Raw genomic sequence first — 18,141 nt, forward strand, 5'->3', positions numbered from 1 at the left:
CGTTGGCCACAGGATGGTAAGTTGTCTTGAGAGAAGCAGGAAGGAAAACTAGCTTATTCCACTGCACCAGGGCTTTCTCTGCTTCAGCAGGAGTTCCCTTTCTCTTGGAAAGTATGGATTGAAGAGAATTACCCAGATGCATGGGTATTCACTTTGAGTGTTAGAAGTAGACATTATCGTTTTTGCATTTTATCTTGCAGATATTGGAATCACACTTTTCCATGCCCATGATTTGCTTGGAAAGAGTGGACCAGGAGCAGAAAGAGACTGTGGTTGCTACACAAACCCTACTTAATATATATTTTTTAAATTTTATACTAGAGGCTGGGATCATAAAATTTGTGCACAGAGGTGTGTGTTCCTCAGCCCAACCTGCACCCTCTCCAATATGGGACTCCTCTGGGGATGTCTGACTGCTGGGCCTAAACAGGCAGTCAGACATCCTTTTCACAACCCAGGACTGCTGGCTCCCAACTGCTCACCTGCCTGCCTGATTGCCCCTAACTGCTTCTGCCTGCCAGCCTGATTACCCCCTAACCACTCCCCTGCCAGCCTGATCAATGCCTAACTGCTCCCCTGCCAGCCTAGTCGTCCCCAAATGCCCTCCCCTACACATTCCCTCTTTATTAGATAGGGTTTTTTCTTTAACATATTGGACAGCCCTAACTGGTTTGGCTCAATGGATGGAGTGACGGCCTGCAGACTCAAGGGTCCCAGGTTTGATTTCGGTCAAGGCCATGTACCTTGGTTGGGGGCACATACCCAGTGGGAAGTGTGCAGAAGGCAGTTGATTGATATTTCTCTCTTATGATGTTTCTAACTCTCTATCCCTTTCACTTCCTCTCGGTAAAAAATCAACTATATATATATAAATATAGATATATATCTATATATACATTTAAGACTACTCCATATCTTCCTGGCTGGTGTGACTCAGTGACTGAGACCCCAGGCTGGGGCTGGGACAGGATTGCTCCGTGGGGAGTGAATATATTTTTCTTTTTTATAAAGGATCATGAGGGCCTCTGGGCAGCATTCTGCGGGGCTTAGAGGACTGGGCGCCACCATCTTGTGGCTGTGGGGGCTGCCATTTTATCACAGAGTGATGGCCAATTTGCATACTACTCTTTTATTATATAGAATGCTAATCTTGAGAAAGAAGAGCAGCATCAGAAGTGTGACCCTACCTGATATCAAACTATTTGATGAGGCCATAGTAATAAACACAGTACTGTACTGGCATAGAACAGACACATAGATTAATGAAACAGAATAGAGAGCCCAGAAATAAACCTGTGCATATATGCTCAACTAATTTATGACAAAGGAGGCAAGAATAATCAATGGAGTAAAGACAGGTTCTTCAATAAATGTTGGGAAAAGAGGACAGATATTGGCAAAACAAGTGAAACAAGACCACCTTCTTACACCCTATACAAGAAAAAACTCAAAATAGATGAGAGACTTAAATGTAAGACTCAAAACCATAAAACCCCTAGAAGAATACCCAGTAAACACTTTTTAAACTAATAAGTATGCATAGATGTATGTATATTTGTGTATAAGTGAGTGCCTGTCTAAGTGAGAGTATTTGTATGTGTGTTTAATAAAATAATCTTATTTTCTTTATATTGTTATTTATTTAAAAATTATTTTAGTGATATAGTGTTTTAATCAAATTTCAAATTGGACCTAATAACATAAGCCATATACCTATCACACGTTTGGATATTTAAGAGATTAAGGTTTATCTGGACTTAGGTTGGAGTTAAATTTAGCCATTAGCAATTTTGTGGACTTTTGCTGTCGCTTTGCTTATTACTTAAATGACATTAGTGAGCTTTGGCATACCTTCTTTAGGACTCTTCCCACTTCTTTTGTCCATTTTTTAAAAACTCTATTTTGAACAGAGTTGCATAGAGGTGGAGCTAAAAGAAAAATATAGTAAACTATTTTATCAAAGAATATAAATTATTTACATTGAAACTTGACCTCAGCATGTTAAGAAACATTTTAAATGAAATTATTTTTCTTTCGTTTTAAAGGTTCCAGTCTGCAGGAAAGCTAGTGGACACCTGGGCCCTGTGATACCTCCCTGTAGATCAGACTTCCCGTGGACAAGACCTAACCAACACTGGCTCCTCCAGCAAACACTTCAATGTCACTCTTAGTCATTTTTTGTTGTTGTTGTTGTTGATTTATCTGTTTGGGTAAGTGAAGCAAATAATAAAAATAAACAAATGGAAACTACATCAAACTAAAACATTTTTGCACAACAAAGAAAACCAACAAGAAAAAACAATAACCTACTGAATGGAAGAAGACATTTGGCAAGATACATCCGCTAAGGGGTTAATATCCTGTTTTCGGATGGACTCTGGCCTGAGTGCCAGTGCTGGGCTGGTGTCCATGCCAGAAGGATGGGATGCGGGGCAGGGACAGGGCTACCTTTAAAACCTCACGCTCCACGTGCACGTGGGCCCAGCTGGCGGGGGAGGCGAATGAAGCCCTTAGCAGGGCAGCGGGAGACACTGACACTGGAAGTAGCAGGCTCCTGAAAGTGGGTGTGTGTCATCCTTGACATTGTAAAAGGAGACAGAGTGTACATACAATGAACAGCAAGTCCTCGAAACATTGCTCGGTGCACAGAGCAAGGGGATGCAGCACTGGTGTCAGGAGCTCCCCTCCACATTGGTGTTTGCGACTTATCATTAGTTGAAATTAACTCCTAATACTTCCTTTCTATTCAAGGTTCCAGGGGACATTGGGGTCTCCTTTCCCATGATGTAACAGAGTGCCAGGAAGGCTGACAATACGCCTCAGGATCAATTGTCACATCACCAGGCTCTTGCACAGGCCTTTTGTTTGGACCATGTTCTGAAGTTTTTTGATCACTGGAATTCCTCTGACATAACCCACATTCATAGCTAACACACCAAGGGTAGGGACGTTAAAAAATGATGCTACAGCTTATCCTGTCATAATTGTAAGGAGTCTTGCATTTACTCGCAGTGAAAATCTTGATTCCTATGGTCACCTATGTGGGGTGGACAGGTTGTTATGAGAAGAATTGTAGAACACCATAGACCACATTTGGAAATCAGCTCTGATACACTGCCAACAATCAGCTCTGCTACACAGTCAGTCAGCAATCAGCTCTGCTATACTGTCAGTCAGCTATCAGCTCTGCTACACTGTCAGTCAGCAATCAGCTCTGCTACACTGCCAGTCAGCTATCAGCTCTGCTATACTATCAGTCAGCTAACAGCTCTGCTATACTGTCAGTAAGCAATCAGCTCTGCTACACTGTCAGTCAGCAATCAGCTCTGCTATACTGTCAGTCAGCTATCAGCTCTGCTACACTGTCAGTCAGCAATCAGCTCTGCTACACTGCCAGTCAGCTATCAGCTCTGCTATACTATCAGTCAGCTAACAGCTCTGCTATACTGTCAGTAAGCAATCAGCTCTGCTACACTGTCAGTCAGCAATCAGCTCTGCTATACTGTCAGTCAGCTATCAGCTCTGCTACACTGTCAGTCAGCAATCAGCTCTGCTACACTGCCAGTCAGCTATCAGCTCTGCTATACTATCAGTCAGCTAACAGCTCTGCTATACTGTCAGTAAGCAATCAGCTCTGCTACACTGTCAGTCAGCAATCAGCTCTGCTACACTGTCAGTCAGCAATCAGCTCTGCTACACTGCCAGTCAGCTATCAGCTCTGCTACACTGTCAGTCAGCAATCAGCTCTGCTACACTGTCAGTCAGCTATCAGCTCAGATACACTGTCAGTCAGCTATCAGCTCAGATACACTGTCAGTCAGCTATCAGCTCAGATACACTGTCAGTCAGCTATCAGCTCAGATACACTGTCAGTCAGCTATCAGCTCAGATACACTGTCAGTCAGCTATCAGCTCAGATACACTGTCAGTCAGCTTTCAGCTCAGATACACTGTCAGTCAGCTATCAGCTCAGATACACTGTCAGTCAGCTATCAGCTCAGATACACTGTCAGTCAGCTATCAGCTCAGATACACTGTCAGTCAGCTATCAGCTCAGATACACTGTCAGTCAGCTTTCAGCTCAGATACACTGTCAGTCAGCTTTCAGCTCAGATACACTGTCAGTCAGCTTTCAGCTCAGATACATTGCCAGCCTTGCTCACATCAGAGGAAAGTTCTGTTTCCTCTCCAAGCAGAGGGGAAACCATCACACCACCCTTCTCCCCATTGAGCAATGAGTTAGTACCGTTGGAACTGTGTTTGTGGGGAGACTCACTTCCTGGGACAAATCATTATTGTGGATGCACAGTGATGGACACAGAATGTTAGAAGCAGCAAATTAACCAATGTTACATTTCCTCGGAGAGTATTTGCTCTTTACCATTATATGAGGTCCAAGTTTTATGAATGTTCACAATTGACTAATTACCTTTCCTATATTAATAGCCTCGAGCGAGAGACCTTTTTATTACAAGTGCTATTTTCGTGAATTGTCTGTCTTTATGAATTCATGTTCAAGATGGAAATCATTACTTCTGCTCCCTTCTTCCAATCCTGAACCTGAGCCACTGTTCCCCATGAGCCTGAGAACCGAAGCCTGACCGTCTTCATCTGATGAGAGTCTGGCCACCAGACAGTCCAGTTCTGTGGCCTTCGCCAGTGGCCGATCCTGCTCCAGTGGCATGCCATGCTCTTCAGACCTCTGTGCGGGGCGGAGTCTGTGCCTGGCGTGTCTGCCAAGTGACCATCTGCTTGTGCAGCAGCAGCACCCAGACTTTGTGCCCCTTCCCCGCCGGCAGTACTGCTCTCACTTCCTATCTTACATATCCGTATGTATTTATATGCATCCATGTTCCTTATTTACATGTACACCTAAAGCATGCACAAGACAAGAAATGTTTTGCAGCTACACTATGTTTTAAATGTTATTGTCTTCTCCATAGGCCATGTTAATTTAGCATATGATGCATGATCAGTGCAGCCTGTCTGGCTAAGTCAAAACTCAGGCACGAGAAGGGGCAGGCACGTGATGCCTGTGTGGATACTCCATTAGGTGCTGCTCTGTGGTGATGATGGAAAGGAAATGGAAGTAAGAGGAGAGGAGAGTGTGATGGCAGACCTTCTCCATCCCCGCTGAGCAAACATACAGAGACAGCACTTTAGGGCATGAGGCAAACCCGAGGTTACCTGTAACTGTGACATCATTGCTTTACTTCATTGTCCTCTCCCTGCCCTCAGCCTTGCATTTTCCTGTCACTTGCCAGGAAGGTCAACTGTCACAGTGCCCAGACTAGAGTAAGTACACAGTGAATGTTTTGTACAAATGAATGAATGAACAAATAAAATCATCCCAGTCCTTTCATGTGACAGTGAGGAAAAAGACCCCAAGATGCAAAGAACAGGAAAGCAGAAAGCACCCTGTGCGCGCTGCTTCCAGTCACATTTCCCGACACCACTGGGCGCTTCCACCTCCATTGTTCAGTGTCACCCTGTTAGGGAGCCACCACCCTGGCTGGGGCTGATTGGTCAGAGGGTCGTGCTGATATGCCAAGGCTGTGGTGTGATCCCTGGTCAGGGCACATGGAAGAAGCAACCAATGAATGCATAAATAAGTGAAACAACAAATTGATATCTCTCCTCCTCCTCCTCCTCCTCCTCCTCCTCCTCGTCCTCCTCCTCCTCCTCCTCCTCCTCCTCCTCCTCCTCCTCCTTTTCCTCCCCCTCCTCCTTTCTCTCACTAAAATCTATCAATAAAAATTAAGAGAAAATCAGCTTTAAGGGAATTACACAACTATGTGTGAAGAAGATCTTGAAGCAACGCGAATAGGTGGTAACGCGTGTTCTCACGTCACATGGAGAGGAATGGAATGGACTGTGGCTTTGGTGGCAGGAATCTGCTTGTCATAAGCTGTGCAGTCCGATGGTAGCAGGTGGGGATGGCCGTGAGCTCCCAGCGAGGTCACCAGTCTCCAAGGCGGCACCCAGGATTCAGGCTCTGATCTTGTCACCTGACTCCAGGCAAAGCCTTGGGTGACTCATAAGCTTACTTCCCCACCCAGGAAGCCAGGTGCACAGTGCAGCTGGAGCTGGGAGTGAAGGGTAAAGGAGGAGCATGCAAACAGCTGCCCCACGGAAGAGGAAGAAGGGAGGACAGAGCTCACAGGAGGGCGCACCTCACACAGGGGCTTTCTAGCAGCGCTCTGTTCCCTTGGTGACCAATTGGCAGTGTCAGCGCATCTCAGCCTTCATTTGTGTAAACATGGAAATCGCATAAAAGTCAGTGTGGTCTGTGCGCAGTGTCAGACGGAAATGGCCCTGTTTCTGATTCTTTTGAATTCACAATTGAAGTGGCTGAGAGATGAGGAATGACAGCTCGAAGCGCCCTTGTGTCTTCTCACAAGCTCTTTTCTCTAGGAAAATGGAACCACCTGAGGACCTAAGACAGGAAAGTGGACGGCCCTGCAGGGGCAGCGGAACTGAAGAGCCAGCCGCCACGGACTGCTTTCTAATGCCCGGCCTGCCTTTCCTTGCAGGCTGCTTTCTAATGCCCGGCCTGGCTTTCCCCGTGGGCTGCTTTTTAATGCCCGGCCTTACTTTCCCCGCGGACTGCTTTCTAATGACCATCCTGGCTTTCCCCGCGGGCTGCTTTGTAATGCCCGGCCTCGCTTCCCCGCGGGCTGCTTTGTAATGCCCGGCCTTACTTTCCCCGCGGACTGCTTTCTAATGACCATCCTGGCTTTCCCCGTGGGCTGCTTTAAAATGCCGGCCTGCCTTTCCCCGCGGACTGCCTTCTAATGACCATCCTGGCTTTCCCCGCTGCCCCTCAGCTGCAGGGGCGCCACACACCAAAACCACCGGGAACCAGCTGCGTTTCAAAGCATCGCAATCACGTCCACACGCCCTGGACTAAGCAGCACATTGTATGGAGTCGTCTAGCTTTCCATCTTACGTTAAAAACCTCAGTTACAATTCAATAAACTCGCACACAATACTAAGATCAATCAGACACACTTCCAAAGCGTCTTCTCAGCTCTCTTCTGGGGCAGACAGCACAGGCTGGGCTCCATAGTCCCAGCTCTGACTGGTTCTCTTTGGACCGCCCTGGAAGCCAGGCTGTGGGTGTGGCTGTGGGTGGGGCCGTGGGTGAGTCTGTGGGAGAGGCTGTGGGTGGTGCTGTGGGTGGTGTTGTGGGTGAGGCTGTGGGTGGGGCTGTGCGTGGGCTGTGGGTGGGGCTGTGCGTGGGGTTGTGCGTGAAAGTGGGGTTGGGTGCGGGAAGGGAGGCAGATGCGGGGGTGGCCAGGGACTCGCTCAGAAGCTGCATGTCAGCGTCTTGGTCTGAAAGAGGAGAGCAGCATTGCTGTGAAAATTAAATTAAATCTAGCGCCACGTGTGAGCCACCTACAGTGCAGGCATGCGGCCATCACCGAAAGCTGACCGTCCCACCACCTGCCAGCGCCCCAAAGATGTCACCAGGTGAGAGAGCTGTCTGAGAGGTTCCGCCAGGCAGGAGGTCCTAGTCCAGCCCCGTGACGAGTGCTGGCTGCTCCTATTCGCCCGCATAGGCTACCCGCACTGCCTTTCCAGTTGGTGGGCATCTCCACGCCACAGTGCGGCCCGGTGCTCACACTCACCTGTAAAGTGCGGAGAGGGGCCTCTTGTTCCCGGGTTTTGGTCTGTAGGGTTTGGGCTCCCCGGCCATGTTGATATCTAGAAGCAAAGATAAAATAGAAGGATTAAGGAACTATGAAGCCATTTGAGGAAAGTAAGCCATGAAGTTTTAGATTCTTCTTGCCATTTGTCTATGCAAATGTTATGTGTCCTTCACTCATTCAACAAGGATTCACTGAGCACTGACTCAGGCTGGCACTGGTGGAGATAGGTCATGTACCAAACAGGTTAGACACATCTCTGTGGAACCATCTTCTACCGGGGGACAGACTGTGGGCAACAGACACAGTAAGTGAGAAACATGCATGACAGATTAGAAACTGATAAGTGGCATGAAAAGAGAAAATGTTGAACAGGGTAGGGGGAATTAGGAGTGCTTACTAAAAATGAGAGACAAAGAGAGGAGAGGGGAGGGGAGAGAGAGAAATATTAAGAAGAGAACATATTCTTTGCTTCAGGAACCACAACTCTGATAAAGTCACTAAGATTCAACAAGAAGATGCTTAAACACATGACAAAAGAGTATCTGCATGCAATTGACCAACTTAATTTTTTTAAAAATGTGTAAAACATGAAAAATTGCAAAGCTGTGTCCAAAGGTTTGGAAAATGACACAATTAACTAGATTTAATACAATTAAAACTTCCAGAGGATGATATAAAGGGAAATCCAAAGGAGACAGACTTGAAGGACAATTGGAAAGAAGTGAGGGACACTGTTTTATAAGAAAAAGGGAAGACTTCTATTTCTGTGGACTGGATCCAATACACAGTGTTAGGGATGGATGAGCACATTGAAAGGAAATTAATTAGAAGGTGGCTGGGAGTGGGGGGTGGGACTGGGCAAGATGGGCCAGACACACCCTAGAGCCAACCTCCCATGGTCCCTCCCCGGCAGGCAGCACCTGGGAGGGCACGGCCTTAAGGGTGTCTGTGGAGTGAACAGAGTCCCCCTGGCAGTTGGGGTCCTTCGGCCTGGCCTGTGGGGATTGGGCCAAAACTGGCTCTCCAACATCCCCCAGGGGGTCCTGGATTGCAAAAGGGCGGTTCTCAGGTGACATACCCAGGAATCCAACTCCCTCCTCTCTGGTTCCGGGGTACATCACCTGAGAACCCGCTGCTGCCAAGTCACAGTTCAACAGCTTCTGCATTGAGCATCTGCCCCCTGGTGGTCAGTGTGTGTCATAGCTATTGGACAGTTGCTTAGCCTTTTATATATGTACACAGATACGTAAATTTATATGTTCTACACTGTTTTAATGACCATCATCTGAAATCTAGTTGTTGTGCCAGGGGTGAGGGTGAAAGACGTTGGTTGGAGACCAGGGACAGTGGGCAGAGAGCTCAGATAACCAGTGAACATAAAACATTGCAAAGATTGGGATGAGTGAGCATTTCCTTCATATTAAATTTTATAAATACAAGATTCAGTTGTGTCTTGAGAACAACCCAACTTCTCTGGAAGCCAAAGCTCAGGTTTTTATGTCTCAAGAGCTGTTGACCTTGGAATAACCGTACCTACCAAGTGAATGGCATCTTAACAGTAGCTTCTGTGGTCAGTGGCAGAGCAACCTCTGAGGCATCTTTCCCGATTGCCTGGCAGTGTGCCAGTGACACACAGGTAGGGCAAGAAGAGGGATGACCAAGCTTCCACTTTAGGCCACTCTCATAAGATATGAGCTTTGGAGCAAAATATTAAGATACAGAACATAAAGTGTAATTTCTTAAGTTCTTGAGTTTGCAAATAAATTCATACCAAATACTAATATTTAGGAATCTTATAGTGTCCTCAAGAAAGAAGAAAGGACTTAATAGAGTTGGAGGTATCCTCAACAAATATTTAATTATCCTCTACAAATTCTTTTGAGATAGTCCTCAAAATCCTAGTTGTATTCCTAGTTGTTGTGCAGAAGTACCTATGGAGGTATCTTTGTACCAAGCTGGTGGACTCTAGTCCCTGAGTATAAGAATCATGTTATTTTAGAGACGGTTGGTGAAACTAGGTAAGTACCACCAAAAAGCAGTCTCTTGAGGAGTTTCTGTTTAGGTTCACCTGCGTGGAGGAACTCCCCTGATCCCTTCCCACACACAGGGACAAAGCAGAGGAAGCTAAGGCTTTACCCCAGGCCGGAGACTCCTGGACATAGGAGACCTCCACACAGGGAGGGGGGAGGGATGTGAGGATTGTGAGCCTCTGTAAGGACCCACATTATATAATAGAACCATTTCTATATTTTAAAATAAATTTTATTGATTTTAGAAAAAGAGAGGAAGGAAAAGGAAGAGAGAAACATCATTGAGAGAGAAAAGCATAGATGAGAGAGCACCATCTACTGTATTGGCTACCTCCTGCATATAGCCTGTCTGGGAATCCAACTGGTGACCTCTCCGTGTATGGGATGATGTTCAACCAACTGAGCCACACTGGCCAGGGAAAACACATATCTATTTTGAGGTTTCAATATTCCAAGTAAGCATAAGAAATACAGAAAAGAGAAAATTTTATTTATTTATTTATTTATTTATTTATTTAATATATTTTATTGATTTTTTTTGCCCCCCTCCCTCCCTTCCACACATCCCCTCCCTCCCCAGAGTTTTGTGTCCATTGGTTGTACTTATATGCATGTATAAAAGTCCTTCGGTTGATCTATTATCTCCCTCAGATCTTCCTCCCCTCCCCGCTGTAATTTGACAGTCTACTTGTTGATATACTGTCTCTATATCTATCTTTTGGTTCATCAGTTTATAATGTTCTTTATCATCCACAAATGAGTGAGGTCATGTGGTGTTTCTCTTTCATTGATTGGCTTATTTCACTCAGCATGATGTTCTCCAATTCCATCCAGGTTGCTGCAAATGATGAGAATTCCTTCTTTTTTATGGCAGCATAGTATTCCATTGTGTAGATGTACCATGGTTTTTGGATCCAATCATCTGCTGACGGGCACCTAGGCTGTTTCCAAATTCTGGCTATTGTAGATTGTGCTGCTATGAACATAGGGGTGCATATATCCTTTCTGATTGGTGTTTCTAGTTTCTTGGGATATATTCCTAGAAGTGGGATTACTGGGTCAAATGGGAGTTCCATTTTCAGTTTTTTGAGGAAACTCCACACTGTTCTCCACAGTGGTTGCACCAGTCTGCATTCCCACCAGCAGTGCACGAGGGTTCCTTTTTCTCCGCAACCTCGCCAACACTTGTCGTTTGTTGACTTGTTGATGTTGGCCATTCTGACAGGTGTGAGATAGTACCGCATTGTTGTTTTGATTTGCATCTCTCGGACAATTAGTGACTTTGAGCATGTTTTCATGTGCCTTTTGGCCTTCCTTCTGTCTTCCTTTGAAAATGTTCTATTTAGGTCCATTGCCCATTTTTTAATTGGCTTATTCATCTTCCTTTTATTTAGTTGTATAAGCTGTTTGTAGATGTTGGAGATTAAACCTTTATCAGTGGTATCATTTGCAAATATGTTCTCCCACACAGTGGGCTTTCTTGTTGTTTTATTGATGGTTTCTTTTGCTGTAAAAAAGCTTTTTATTTTGATGTAGTCCCATTTGTTTATTTTCTCTTTAGCTTCCATTGCCCTAGGAGTAGTATCAGTGAAGAAGTTCTTTTGGCATATGTCTGAGATTTTGCTGCCTGTGGATGCTTTTAGTATTTTTATGGTTTCCCATCTGATGTTTAAGTCCTGTATCCATTTTGAGTTTATTTTTGTGAATGGTGTAAGTTGGTGATCCAGTTTCATTCTTTTGCATGTGTCTGTCCAATTTTCCCAACACCATTTATTGAAGAAACTGTCTTGACTCCATTGTATATTCGTGCCTTCTTTGTCAAATATTAATTGAGCATAGTGATTTGGGTTGATATCTGGGTTCTCGATTCGATTCCATTGATCTATATGTCTGTTCCTGTGCCAGTACCAGGCTGTTTTGAGAACAGTGGCTTTGTAATATAGTTTGAAGTCTGGTATTGAGATCCCTCCTACTTAACTCTTCTTTCTCAGGATTGCTGTGGCTATTCGGGGTCTTTTGTTGTTCCAAATGAACTTTTGGAGAGTTCTTTCTAGGTCGGTGAAATATGTCATTGGTATTTTAATGGGGAGTGCATTGAACCTATAGATTGCTTTAGGAAGTATGGACATTTTGATGATGTTGATTCTACCAATCCATGAACATGGTATGTTCTTCCATCTCCTTACATCTTCCTCTATCTCTTTTTTCAGTGTCGTGTAGTTTTCTGCATATAGGTCCTTTACTTCCTTAGTTAAATTTATTCCTAGGTATCTTAATTTTTTTGGTGCGATGGTAAATGGAATTGCTTTTTTAGTCTCTGTTTCTGCAGTTTCACTGTTGGTGTATAGAAATGCCATGGATTTCTTGGCATTAATTTTGTATCCTGCTACATTGCCAAATTCATTTATTAAGTCAATTAGTTTTTTAATGGAGTCTTTTGGGTTTTTTATGTACAATATCATGTCATCTGCAAATAAGGATAACTTTACTTCTTCTTTTCCAATTTGGATGCCTTTTATTTCCTCCTCTTGTCTAATTGCAATGGCTAGTACTTCCAGTACTATGTCAAACAGGAGTGGCGAGAGTGGGCATCCCTGTCTTGTTCCTGTTCTTAGAGGGAATGGTTTTAGTTTTTGCCCATTGAGTATAATGTTGGCTGTGGGTTTATCATATATACAATAGCTTTTATTATGTTGAGGTATGATCCTTGTACTCCCACCTTGTTAAGAGTTTTTATCAGAAAAGGGTGTTGGATTTTATCGAATGCTTTTTCTGCATCAATTGATATGACTATATGATTTTTATCTTTCAATTTGTTTATGTGATGTATCACGTTTATTGATTTGCGGATATTTTACCATCCTTGCATTCCTGGAATAAATCCTACTTGGTCGTGGTGTATGATCTTTGTGATGTTCTTCTGGAGTCGATTTGCTAGAATTTTGTTGAGGATTTTGGCATCTGTGTTCATGAGGGATATTGGCCTGTAATTCTCTTTCATTGAGTTGTCTTTATCTGGTTTTGATATTAGGGTGATGCTGGCTTCATAGAAGGAGTTTGGAAGTGTTCCTTCCTCTTGGATTTTTTGGAATAGTCTGAGGAGGATAGGTTTTAGTTCTTCCTTGAATGTTTGGTAAAACTCTCCTGTGAAGCCATCTGGCTCTGGGCTTTTGTTTGCTGGAAGCTTTTTGATGACTGTTTCAATTTCTTCCCAAGTCACTGGTTTATTGAGATTTTTAGATTCTTCCTGATTGAGTTTTGGAAGTTTGTATTTTTCTAGGAATATGTCCATTTCCTCCAGGTTGTTCAGTTTGTTGGAGTAGAGTTGTTCATAGTATTTTGTAACAATCCGTTGTATTTTGGTGGGGTCTGTTGTTATTTTACCTCTTTCATTTCTGATTTTGTTTATTTGGGTCCTCTCTCTTTGTTTCTTGGTTAGCCTGGCTAGAGGTCCATCTATCTTGTTTATCCTTTCAAAGAACCAGCTCTTGGTTTTGTTGATCTTATGTATTGTTTCTTTGGTCTCTATGTCGTTTATCTGTGCTCTGATTTTTGTTATTTCCTTCCTTCTGCTTACACTGGGCTTTTCTTGTTGCTCTTTTTCTAACTCTTTGAGTTGTAGAGTTAGATCATTTGTTACCCTTTTTTTCTAGTTTTTTGCAATAGGCTTGTAAGGATATGAACTTCCCTCTCAAAACTGCTTTTGCTGTGTCCCATAGATTTTGGATTTTTGTGTTTTCATTGTCATTTGTTTCCAGGATGTTTTTAATTTCTTCCTTGATTTCTCTGGTAACCTAGTCCTTGTTTAATAGCATGCTGTTTAGTCTCCATGTGTTTGATTTCTTTGGATTATTTTTATTGTAGTTAATTTCCAGTTTTATGCCATTATGGCCTGAGAAGATGCTTGATATGATTTCTATCTTCTTGAATTTGAAGAGACTTTGCCTATGTCCCAAAATGTGGTCTATCTTTGAGAATGTCCCATGTGCATTTGAGAAGAATGTATATTCTGTGGCTTTGGGGTGGAATGTTCTGAAGATGTCAATTAATTCTATCTGGTCTAGTGAGTCATTTAGGATTGATATTTCTTTGCTGATTTTTTGTTTAGATGATTTGTCGAAGGGTGACAGTGGGGTATTAAAATCTCCTACAATGATTGTATTGCTATTAATCTCTCCCTTAATGTCCTCCAGCAGTTTTTTTTATGTATTGTATTTGGGTGCTCCCGTATTGGGTGCATATATATTTACCAGGGTTATTTCTTCTTGTTTGATTGCTCCCTTTAGTATTATGAAGTGGCCTTCATTATCTCTTGTTATGTCCTTCACTCTGAGATCTAATTTGTCAGATATGAGTATTGATACCCCAGCTTTCTTTTCATTTCCATTTTCCTGGAAAACCTTAGAAAAGAGAAAATTTTATCCTTCTAATACTACACCTCAGATCCAAACAATTGAAAAATATTCTGTTGGGCCACTGACTTTATTGAAATATATTTAATGTTCTAAAAAATGTAATGAGTTTTCTTTCCTTCTTTAGTTTGACACTAAATAAGCAATGTTGATATACTATGAGAGAAATAGCTAGAAAGTTACAAAACTGGAAAAAGTCAATGAGCTGAACGAGCCTCTTTGAATTTGAGGTAAATGATTCGTGGCAGAGGGAGACAGGTGCCGTTGCAAAGTGTCATCCTCAGCAAGGACAGCCTACATGCGGAAATATTCTCCGCATGTGTCCAGGTCCTGGTAGCATACCACTGAATGTGTTAGTGGCTGCATTCTATGATTTTATGCTTTGAGTCTTGGGAAGATACCTTCAACTCTATACCCAAACAGGCATGGCTCTCCTCTCTGCTCCCATCTCACTCACTACATTGTTCCAGCGGTGCTGACTACTGACTGCTCCTTTGACTTGGGATGCCTACAGGACAGTCACCATTCCACTCCCCTTCCTGCCTGCCCACCGGTGTTTGTCCAGCAGGTGCTCAATGAGTCTGCCAGTCAGCTGGCTTTCCACAGCCCAGCCGGTGTAGCTCTGCACGGCTTGTGGCAGTGTAGCCAGCTCACTTGGTCAGCACTGGCCGGGTGGCTAGTTTTTTGGAAGATCCTGTTAGGTACACTGCCAAACACATAAATAATGGCAAAATAAGTTTGGCAAAATGCCATCATCTATCCCTTTCTTGGATATCTTTCTTGGATATTAAAGCATAAGATTGTGGAAAAAGAACCACTCAGTTATGTACCTCCTCAGTGCTTTATACGGATATAAACGAGGAGATGTTTTGGATGGCACCCTGTGACTATCCAGCCACACAGAGCGTCCCTGAAACTCTGGTTTGTAAGACAACCAGAAATACTTATAAAAGTGTTTTACATTAATTTATTTGCATGTATTCAACCGGGAACATTCCCCTTTAAAAATGAATTGAATCTTTGAAATCATGTAATATTTACACTATTATAGTAAACACACACTTGTTGCCCAACTCTACCACCTGTGTGCATCCGTCATGACGAGAGAAACTTAACCTTGATATCAAAGTGATGTCTACCGCATAGAGTAATAGGCATCCTCATTACCGATGCGATTTTTTTAGATGGAGAACACATTTACAAGAAGAAAAATTAATTAATTAATTCTAAGTGAATTAATGAAAAGTATTTCGTTATTCTTGGGATCGTTTTGTTTCACTCCCTCCCCCAGGATTAAATAAAAGTTTAAATACTGATGCTGCCGGGAAAAGCCACTCAGGCTTTTATTGTTCACCATAGGAGATTCTCTCCTGTTTCACTGAATAAAAATCCAGGAGATGAAGAAAAGAGTCTGCTTGGTTTGACAAGCGAAGGCATGAGACCATCCCTTACCCGCACAGACAACCTTCTGTGGCGAGCGATCACTGAGTCAGCTCCTCAGAGCAATCCTGGGAAACACGCGGGCGGGCCCCTCCTCCCACGCCACCCATACAGATGCCCGAGAGACCGAGATTAAATGGCTCCCATGATACTCACGACAACTGTCTGGACTATGAGCTCGGTGCCATGCCAGGCACTGTCCTGGGAGAGAGGGCAGCCCTATCCTCACAACAGCCAGGAGCCACAGCTCCACCAGCCTCAGCCCAGAACTGCTGAGTCTGCCTTACCTTCTCTGCCCCTCAGACCTGGCCTGGCTGGGGAAGCAGCCGAATGTCCTGTGCTGAGTCCCCAGGAGCCTTGGCATCCCAGAGGCTATAGGATTGAAGGGTGCTGGGGGGACCATCTGACAGTGATGGGGAAACACACCTGACTCTGCTGAGCTACCTGGTGGGTTCCCAAGGCCGTGGTCAGCTGGGGCTCCCGGGTACCGCACCTAAAGACGATGCCCCAGTCTGGCGAAGGTGAGCCTGTACATCTTTGCTCCCCAGTGTGGACTCGGGGGCATTTCTAGACTGAAGCTGAGGGAGCACGGCTGGTTTTGTACAACAATGAGTGGCTTTCTCATCTTGTTTCTCTCTTCGCAGAATCAAAGCCAGCTTCACCCCTGAGCTAGATCCTAATAGTATGTAAGACAGTCACTGTGTGGGACTGGAATGCAGCCTCATTTTACCAGGCAGCCACTGAGTTGTGAGCATTTTAATGAGTGCTCACACCTAGCTTCATAAATCAGTTCTGACACTACACTAGAAACCGGCCTTTGGGTATTAGGATGCTAATGCAAAAATCGCTGCCTGACTGATCCCATTCGTGACCAGAAAAGCTCTGCCCCGGCTCTGTCTGCAAGGACAAGTAAAGTGGAAACTCAGACTATTTGCTCATCACCAGGGAAGTAGGCGCTGTTTGTGACTGGGTCTCCCCACAGAAAGGGGGCGAGGACATGTGCACGTGCCCAGCTGGGTCCCTTTTCACTTCCTGGCTCTGATCTCAGTGAGGGTCTGGCCCCGGGGAGGTGAGTGTGAGCCGTTCCTCAGGCTGGCATCATCAGCAAAGTCTGGTGACGGGTTTCTCTTCTTTTGTTGGTTTTACTTTTTCTCCATCAAAACTCCCACTAGCTAATTGTCAACATCCCTTTGATTGGCCTTGAGGTGTAAGCGGCCACGAAACTTGATAAAGCTCTGTGACTCTGATGCACGGATAATCAATGTCTAGTTTAAAGAGATTTAGCAGCAAGCACAGCACACGTCCCTCAGATGCAAAGTTGGCACCAAATGGGGCATTTATCAAATGTGAATTTACTTAACTCCTGAAACTTATCATTTCCCCCATCACCTTGTCTCTTATTTTATCTGGAATATTTTTCTTGAAGATCATCCTACCATACCTCCACTAAACCCACAAGCCATGCCCACCAGCCAATCAGAGAGAGTATGCAAATAAACTCAACAAGATGGCTACAGCCACAGAGGGCAGGAGGGAGGCTTGGGTTTCCCAGGCAAGAGAGGAAGCCAAGCTTTCCACCTGCCCTTAATGGCCTAGGCCTCCACTAAAATCTACAAAGTTTCAATTATAGAAGGTAAACAAATCCAAACAGAAATGGCTTCCAGCCACAGAGAGAACAGGAGGCTTGGCTCCTCTCCAGGCTACAAAGTTTCAATTATAGAAGGTAAATACATTTCAGATTCTAGGGCCTCTGCTTGGGTTGCTGGGAGGCGTGGCTGGCCTGCAAAGCATCACAGGCCCCTCACTCAAGGCTGCCCCATGCCCCAAGGGAACCCTCACCCTAATCTGGGACACCCTTCAGGGCAAACCAGCTGGCCTCTACCTGTGCACCAGGCCTCTATCCTATCTAATAAAAGAGTAATATGCAGATTGACCATCACTCCAACACACAATAGCTGCCCCCATGTGGTCAATAATGGCTGCCCCCATGTGGACACAAGATGGCCACCACAAGATGGCCAGCAGGGGAGGGCAGTTGAGAGGGACCAGGCCTGCAAGGAAGGGCAGTTGGAGGCAATCAGCCCTGCAGGGAAGGGCAGTTAGAGGTGACCAGGCCGGCAGAGGAGAGAAGTTGGAGCAAACAGGCTGACAGGGGAGCAGTTAGACATCAATCAGGCTGGCATGGGAGTGCTTAGGGGGTGATCAGGCTGGCAGGCAGAAGCAGTAAGGGGTAATCAGGAAGGCAGGCAGGTGAGCAGTTGGGAGCCAGCAGTCCTGGATTGTGAGAGGCAGTCGAACATCCCTTGAGGAGTCCCAGATTGGAGAGGATGCAGGCTGGGCTGAGGTTTCTCCCCTCCTCCCTCTCTCCCCGCCCCGTGCACAAATTTCGTGCCCTGGGCCTCTAGTTTTTCTATATTTCATGAGCTCCTGTCAAATCTCTACAAGGTCAAAATGAAGGACATATTTATTTATTTGTTTGTTTGTTTATTTATTTATTTATTTATTTATTATTTATCTTTATTGTTGAATGTATTGCAGATGTCCCCTTTTTTTCCTCATTGATCCCTTCTAGCCTATCCCTGCCCCTCTCCCCAGGACTTCACCACA

General features: G+C 44.6%; 1 protein-coding gene across 6 annotated transcripts in view; it reads right to left on the reverse strand.

Moving 5' to 3' along the window:
• RALYL (RALY RNA binding protein like) overlaps positions 1-18,141 on the reverse strand; it is a 501,772-nt gene that overhangs the window by 87,561 nt on the left and 396,070 nt on the right. For all 6 annotated transcript variants that reach the window (XM_084864793.1, XM_084864798.1, XM_084864796.1 and 3 more), the window contains one exon: positions 7,632-7,707. In XM_084864793.1, the coding sequence (XP_084720919.1) occupies positions 7,632-7,707 (76 nt within the window). The remainder of the gene's footprint in view (positions 1-7,631; positions 7,708-18,141) is intronic.

Source organism: Pipistrellus hanaki (genome assembly GCF_964339955.1).
Source record: "Pipistrellus hanaki genome assembly, chromosome: 17".
Classification (NCBI taxonomy): Eukaryota; Metazoa; Chordata; class Mammalia; order Chiroptera; family Vespertilionidae; genus Pipistrellus; species Pipistrellus hanaki.